Source organism: Cupressus sempervirens, chromosome 7 (assembly GCF_028749045.1).
Source record: "Cupressus sempervirens isolate cs-2001-9-10 chromosome 7, ASM2874904v1, whole genome shotgun sequence".
NCBI lineage: Eukaryota > Viridiplantae > Streptophyta > Pinopsida > Cupressales > Cupressaceae > Cupressus > Cupressus sempervirens.
Genome location: NC_143124.1, coordinates 23,338,012 through 23,346,836, shown reverse-complemented (window position 1 = coordinate 23,346,836; position 8,825 = coordinate 23,338,012). Strand labels below are relative to the sequence as shown.

General features: G+C 33.0%; 1 protein-coding gene across 1 annotated transcript; it reads left to right on the top strand.

The window, feature by feature from the left end:
- Window positions 1-1,374: 1,374 nt before the first annotated feature.
- LOC149545235 (uncharacterized) lies at window positions 1,375-2,503 on the top strand. Its single transcript, XM_089790599.1, has 2 exons — window positions 1,375-1,567; window positions 1,687-2,503. Exons 1-2 carry the CDS (start codon window positions 1,402-1,404, stop codon window positions 2,277-2,279), a joined length of 759 nt encoding a protein of 252 aa, XP_089646725.1. The 5' UTR covers window positions 1,375-1,401; the 3' UTR covers window positions 2,280-2,503.
- The last annotated feature ends 6,322 nt before the right edge of the window (window positions 2,504-8,825 follow it).

Genomic DNA, 8,825 nt, shown 5'->3' with positions numbered 1-8,825 from the left:
TCTATGTTGTTCTAATCATATGAACACTTCTCTATCGACATTATGCATATATGATATTGTAGGTTTATTAAGACTAACAAGACTTTGTGTATAGTTATTTTCCAAGGAATTTTGATTCTCTTGAAATCCTTAAGATTTCTTTGAAAAATGATATAATAATTGTGGGCCTAAAGACACTAAATATTTCTATGTTATTTCTATATGTGCTTTGCATCCGAATCCTTTCTTATCTAGGATGAAATTCAATGTATATTATGATCATGGAAATCAATGCATGTTTTAGTATCCCTTTACATGCATTGGATGTTGAATTTCTTAGGTTGACTTGCTCAATTCACTTTTCTTCCACTAACACAATAAAAATTGAAAGTGAAACGGTTATATGTAAATTGAAATGATTCAGAGATAATGGATTGATGAAATTTCTTGAAGAATAAAGAATGTTTTTAAAAGCATAGAAAAGACATAGTCACAATATTAGAAAGAAGAGGTGCATAAGGGAAGTTTTGTGAAAACATTTTGAATATTATAGAATTGTCTTGATCTTCTGGTTTTACTTTGTAAATATATTAGAAAGTGATAGTTATTTGTCTAAGGATGTAAGTTTTCTTTTATAACCAACGACATAGCTTCTCATATACTAGTAACTCATATGTTTTAGTGAGCATGATTCTCATCATGATTTTTTCTCACTTTGAATTTTCCACATATGAATCTAATATTCTTATGTATTTTCTCACTTTCAATTATTCCTACAATTTAAACATTATTATTCCATCTCCAAACCTTAGACTAAAATTTTCATTTAATTTAATTTAGTCTTTAATTTGATATAACTCTAATGCATAACTTGTAAACTTACGCCAAACATTTGACCAAGTCGAAATCTTTGCTTCAATTACAACTGTGTAATTTGATATAACTCTAATGCATAACTTGTAAACTTACGCCAAACATTTGAACAAGTCGAAATCTTTGCTTCAATTACAACTGTGTAGAGATAATTTTAGAAGCAATTGGTTATTTTTAATGTCGGTGCAATACATTAACTTTGATAAAAATGTGTCCAATAGAAACGCAAGGAAACTCGTAGGGCTAAGCAAATTTCAAACATATGAAACAAACAGATATTTTACTTGCCTACGCATCGTTCAGCGTAGCCGTCACCGATGGAGACTTTCTTCAGGCGGAGAATATTATGGTAGAACAGATGACAACGCGGAAATTAGGAGGGGTTATTCAACAGATACAATCAAACTCGCAAGCAAACGGAGGTGTTCGTTCAACTATATCACATTCACCGTAACAACATTGTGACCTACTCAATTGCATACACCTCCGATGACCAGGCTATAAAAGGACACAACAATTGAAGAGTAGCATCAATTGCTAAACACAAAAATGGCGTCAAACACCATTAAAGTTGCACCAATGCTTCTGATGGGAATTGTCATTCTTTTCACTTCTTCTGTTGTGAGTGCAAGCAGTCAGAAGCCTAAGGATGTTGTGGTGAAGGGTAACGTCTTTTGTGACACCCAACTATCAGAAATGCCGTACATCTTACCAGGTAAATATGCAGTGTAGTTTATTTATTAGTAATATGGCACATCATTAACAGTTTTCATCTTGTCCATCTGTTAGATGTCTTATAATGGGAAGATAGTAATGAAATGGAATTGGTAGCAGGTGCAATAGTTTCCGTGGAGTGTAGAATCAACAGCAACAGGAAATGGAAGAGCGGGCATAGCATGGTTTATGTTGAAGGAGAAACAGATGAAAATGGGGAATTCACGGTGGAGCTTCCCATCATAAAAAACTTTAACCCTAAGAAGTCATGCTCAGTTAGACTTCTCAGCAGCCCACATGAGTTGTGTGACATTCCCTCAATCATTGCGTCCTCCCAACTCTCCCTAACATCTTCAAATCCCGATGGAATGCACATCTATGAGTCTACTCCATTATTCTACCGTCCATCCAAACAAGAAGCTATCATTTCCTCTCTTCCTCGTCGTAAAGCTTTGCAAGTTGGCATTCCTCCGCTACCAAAATTCAGTTTTCCTCCTCTTCCGAGCATTCCTTCACTACCCAAATTCTCTGCTCCCCCTCTTCCAAGCGCTCCCCCACTACCCAAATTGAGTGTTCCCCCACTCCCTAATGCACCTCCTCTAAACATGCCCTCTATTCCACCTCTTCCTAAGCTTACTTTTCCTCCTCTACCCTCTTTTCCTTCCTCATTTCCACCATTTCCTTTTTTCACTCCACCTCCACCTTCCAAATGATGAGACACCTTACTTCCGAGCATAGGACTTAAGTAGTGTTCATTTTTAAATATGTATTCCCGTAGTGTGATATTTGCAGCTAGTTCATTCATCATTATTATGTATAAGATTGGATTGTGTAATTGTTATTTCATTAGTTTGGAATAATTGGCTACACTCATATCATTCCATAGCATTCGTTTTGTATCTTAATTTTTAATATAATATTTTTATATATTTTTAAATATTCTTGATAAATTTTTATTTTTAATTTCTTATTATTCTATTAGTTTGAGATTGTTAACATTTAAGTACATACAAAGCTAAGCTTTGGTATGAATTTCATGGACTTTCTTTCTAATTAATGGTTTAGCTAAAATCTTATGGGTTTATTTCATTAATTACTATAAAATGTTAAAAATATTTTTTTAATAAATAACATCTATTCAAATTGGATATTTCAAAATAATTTTCAGCATGGAATTAATTTTGTGAAATATGACATTCAAAATAGCATGTAAATAATGCTTATAGAAATAATATTCATTACAACAATATGTTTCAATCAACATCATGTGTTGAAAAATTATCAAGTACATAAATTAAATAGATATAATTTATATTTTAAATTTTACTTGATATTTACTATAATTTATAGTTATATGAACAAAACCAAATATACATATTAAATATGACCAACATGCTTGTAATATGTAAAAAATTATGAGTTTGTTTGATAAATGCACACAATTAAACCAAGCATTAATCTGATAAAATGAATATGAAAGTCAAATCTCAAAATCAATGTAGTTTGTCTCTTCATCTCTACTATTATGATGTAATATATATGTAATGTCTTATTTCAAAATAGGTTTTAAGGTTATTAGGTGACTTCTCTAATACTTTTCTAGTGGTAATCTTGTTTATCTATTAAAGCAATGAAAAATTAACATGTTCAATTCACCTTATATGGAATGATCTTGATAAATATACAAAAGAGTGGATTATTCCTCTATATCTTCCATATCAATTTTGTATGTGTTTATATTTTCCCTATTTCCTTAAATAATTATCATATCTACCAAATCTTGCATAACTAATAGAACGGCCATAATCAATCTTATTCTTCACCTTAGAAATAGTAGTTTTAAATGTTAAACGTACTTTAGGGTAAGCATCTCCAAGTTTAAGCATTTCAAAAAGAAGAAAATTTTCTAATTGTTCTTTCTCTTGTCACATCTTGAATTGTTGTAATCTTCTCAATACAAAAAACTTTGATGTCATAGGAATGTGGAAAGGATTTGAGAATCTTTGAAAAAATATATAATTTAGTAATGGTTTCTCTAGAGGCTCTAGTTTTATAAACAAGTTCTATTATCATCTGCATATGTGTCCTAATACTCTCATCTTCACTCATCCTTCTAGATTCCAACTTTCCTTTGAGACATTGCAACCTCCCTTACTACACAAACTTTTATTACCTTCACATAATGTAATTATAGTCTTATATGAAATTCATGAGCACTCTCATATTCAATAACATCAATGTATTTGGTATTATCTAGGGTGTTGAGTAAGGACTCTATACAAATCATATTGCAATAAAATTTATTCAAATATAATTAACTTGTACATTATCAAGATCTATAATTTGGTAAGGGTCCTTGTAACATTTCAATACTCTATACCCATATAAATCAAGTGTGTGGTCATCCTCTCTTTCCATAGTGCATAGTTAGTTCAAACTTTAGACTTTCATTTTTAAAGGACATTTAAGATCTCCTTATGTGGTTAAGATTCAAAAAGACCAAAGAGCTCTAATACCAATTTTAAGCAATGGAAATATAACACATGCAAGTAAGAAGGGGAGAGGGGATTAGCTGTAACTGAATAAAAATATTAAATAATCCATCATATATCTAATCTAAAAACTCAAATGCAACCCAAATTAAAGAACAACAACTCCCCCCACCCCCAATCCAAGTTTACTCAAATTAAATTTCTATGGATCATCTCTTGGAACCTAGGTCACATGGGTGGGGTAGGCTTTTAAGGAAATATACCCTGAGGAAGGTGTTGGATTTTTACATAGTCAATTTGGGAGCACAAGGGGCTTTCATGGATGAAATGATAGCTCTTTTCCATGGTGGCAAGTTGCCAAAAGGGAAAAATTTTCAAGATTTTTTTTTTTGAAGGCAATGCACTAAATGTCATGAACATTTTTAATAACATTGTTAATGTCAAATATGATGGAAAGAATATCATAAATCATTCAAGATAGTTACTTTTCACAATGTATGAAGTGACTTTCCATCACACATATAAGGTAGAAAATCATTCAACAAACAAGCTTTCTTCTTGATCTGATTTCTAGGATCTAGGACTATTATAGAGAAATGCTAACCAATTACATAAAGTTAATTTAAAACTTTTAATGAATCAAATAAACATAATTGTAATAAAAGAACAACACAAAATAAAATGATAGGAGGAGAAAAGAGAGATAGAGACACAACACATTTGATTTTGGAGTTCCTCTGGTATGGACTACATCTCTAGGTCCAGCTCTAATAGGAGGACTGGTCTGATTAACTCCAAGAAATCAATTATAAATAATTTGTAATAATTCCCTTCAAGAACATGCAGCAATATTCTCCAATGTGCAAGAATCATCACCACAGCTCCAAAATCATAGTCTCCTTTTCATCATCTAGCTATTCAGAATAATTTCCATGCCTTGAAAAGGCCCATAACCCCTCTTTTTATACAAAATATTTTCCTAAAATAGGCCAAAACCATAATATTTAATTATAGGCCTATTAACAAAATGCATCCTCGAATTAAACCCTTGCTAATTCATAAATTTGGCATTACATCACAATTTAGGAGTTTGATTAGTAAGAAACTAACAATATACCTATTTAAATAGGGGCTCGGTTGTTTATATCAACTCAAATGTTAAATTTGTCAATATACATATTGAATTGAATGCATGGTGTAATGGTGGCAGTATATTTTACTACCTACCAGGTTGGGAGTTCAATCCTTGTTGGTGACAGTTTTAACAAACTTGGTGGCTTTCTAAAATTTAAATAGTAACTGCTACATACTTATGTTAAGGATAATTGGTGGTGTAATAGTCACCGGCCAAACTTTAGAGGTTGGTGGTCATGACCCCCGGCACTACTGACAATAATTTTTAATTTTTTTAAATTAATTTTTATTTTTAAATTAATTTTTTTTTTTTCCACCCCATCATCTTGAACTTCAGTCGGGCATATCTTTTGCATACAAGCTCCATTTTTGATGAAATGAACACCACTGGAAAGCTGTCGACGAGATCTTCAATTTGAAATACATTATTGACCACTTTTGAGATGATTATTTTTTCACCTTTTGATGACCTCTATACCTAGTTTGACCAAACTTTGACTGGCCATAACTTTTGCATATGGACTCCATTTTCACCTATTCAAATTTTGTTGGGTCCAGAATTTTGAGAACTCTAACTTGATGCTAATGATTAGATTTTTGAAGATACTTCAATTTGTGCAAAAATATCCCCTAGATCAAGCCTCCCTATTGAGAAGCTTTCAGACCATTGAAAGTTTGGATTACTCAGAAAGAAGGTGAGGGTATTTTTCCCTCACTTTACCAATCTCCATCCATTTTTCCTTGCTTGGATGCATCCCCTTCAATCCCACTTGGATGTATTCAACTGGTCTCTTTGTGAAGTTCTAACATTCTTGTCTAGGATAACATTTGTTGACAATTCTAACATATACTCTGGTGAAAGATCATCAATTGATGGAACCTGAATACTAATGTCTTCATCCAAGATCATTGGAGGCTCATACAACTTCATATTCTCAACATTGAAAACTGAGTAAATTTGCATGTATAGAGGAAGATTAAGGTGGAAGGCATTGGTAACAATCCTTTCCAAGATTTCAAAAGGACCATACCTGATAGGCTTGAGCTTCCTTCCTTCACCTTGCATTCTTTCCTTACTGACATGTAACCAAACTCTATCACTAACTAGGAATTGATGATCGATGCGATGCTGATCATGATGAGCCTTGTATTTTTCCTAGCTCTACTCCAACTATGCTTCTACTACTTGATGGATTTCTTGTACCTTCTAGATGAACTTTAAAGCCCTTTATGCATCATGACATCCATCAATAATGTCATCCTTCCCAAATGCAAAATCCATTGGTGTTTTAGGGAAATAACCAAAGCAAGTCTCAAACGGAGACCTCTTTGTAGAAGAGTGTGTTGCATGGTTGTAAGCATGTTGCACATAGTGAAGACTTTCATCCCATAGCTTAGGATTGTTACTACAATACCTCTAAGTAGATGAAACATTTCCTTGTTGACTACCTCTATCTATCCATCAATCTGCAGATGAAAGGTTGTACTCTTCTTCAGCTTGGTGTCCATGAGTCCCCAAAAAGATGACCAAAATTCCCCCAAGAATCAAGAATCTTAATTTGATAAAATGGAAGTTTGTAACCCAAAATGAACCCATACATTTTGAAAGTACATATGTGCTATCAGTTTAGTAGTGACCTATTTCTTACAAGGCATTAAAATACAAATTTTGCTAACCTGGTCAACTACTACATACAAATAATCATGACCCTTCCTAGAAATAGGTAAACCCCCCACAAAGTCCCTATATACACTTTTCCATTGATAGGATGGTACAGGTAATGGTGTTTACAAACCCAATTTCCTATTACTTGGTTTGTTGGTTGCACACATTACACATCCTTTTATATACTTAGTGACAATTTATTGCATCTAAGGCCAGTAATAATATTTTTGCAATTAAGCTAATGTCTTACTTACCCTAAAATATCCTACAATCAAAGAGTTGTGTGCTTTAGGAATTACATGTGCCTGTTCATCTTTAGGAATGCATAATTTCCCTAAGTGATATAATAAGTTATCCTACACATAGTAATCTTTCTCTTCCACATGTTTGCCTTGGATTAAAGTTGCATAGATATTCGTAAAGTTCTCATCATTAGCATATTGTTCCTAAAAAAATTCATGAACCATAAAATTATTCTAAAGGATTATCAAAGAATTCTTAACAAGAGGCCTAGAGAGCATATCTGCTACTTTGTTATGGGAACCCTTAGTATACTTAATTACCAAATGAAACTATTGTAAAAAACCCATCCACCTAAAGTTCCTACTTTTCGCAACTTAGATTGTGAGTGCAAATATTGTATCAGCTAGTGATCAGTGTGGATTACAATTTCCTTTCCAATTAAGTAGTGCTTCCTTTTTTTAACATTCTAAACTAAAGAATAAAGTTCCTTATCTTAAGTAGGATAGTTACTTACTACTCTTGAAAAAGTTTTTGAGTGGTAGCAGACTGGTTTACCTCCTTGCATGAGTATAGGTCTCATGGAAAACCCACTCACATCTATCTAAATCTCAAATGGTCAATGTAAATCAGGTAGATCTAGCAGTGGTGCAGTACTCAACTTTTCCTTCAAAGTGTCGAAAGCCTTTTGTTGCAGACGTCCTCACTAAAAAGTTGCCTTGGTACCGGTTAATGCATGCAACAGTGATGCAATATAAGAGAAGTTTGCAATGAACTTCCTCCAGTACTGCACTGCACCTAAAAGGCTTTTGACTTCTATTATTATACTTGGCCTAGGCCATTTTACAATACATTTGACCTTCATAGGGTCTACTTTCAATTGACCATTTCCTACAACATAGCCTAAGTACACAAAGGATGTTTTTGCAAATTCACATTTTGCCAATTTTACATAGAGTTTTTCTTTTCTCAATACATTAAGTACTTTATTTACATGAATTACATGATCAACCCAAGACTTACTAAATACAAGAATATCATCTAAATAGACTATGATAAAATCATCAATAAGAGGAAGAAAGACATCATTCACGACTCTCATGAATGTAGCTGGTGCATTACAAAGCCCAAAAGGCATTACCAACCACTCATAAAGTCCCTATTTTGTCTTAAAACCAGTTTTCTAAATACCACATTCTACAATTCTTATTTGATAATATCCTCTATGTAAGTCTAACTTAGTGAAATAAATTGCATGTTTCAACTGATCAAGTAAATCATCAATTCTAAGAAGAGGGTACCTATTCTTTACTGTTATCTTGTTCAAAGCCCTGTAGGAAATGCACATCCTCCAAATCCCATCTTTCTTTGGAACGAACACAATAGAAGAACCACAAGGAGAATTACTAGGATGGATAACTCATTTCTCGATGAGCTCTTGAACTTGCTTCTTGATTTTTGCATTCTGCAAGACTGATAAACATTACATACCAATATTAGAAAGTGGCACTTCTAGCTGCAACTAAATTTCATGTTGTATCTCTCTTTTAGGAGGCAATCCCTTTGGTTCCTGAAACTAGTCATTGTAAGCAAAAACAACTTTGACCATTTCAGTATTATGTTTTGGACCACATCCCTTGAATGCCTCAGATGTTTCATCTTCTTTGTCTTTTACAATCATCAACAAAAAATTCTTACTAGAGTTGACTAACCTTTTCATCTGACCA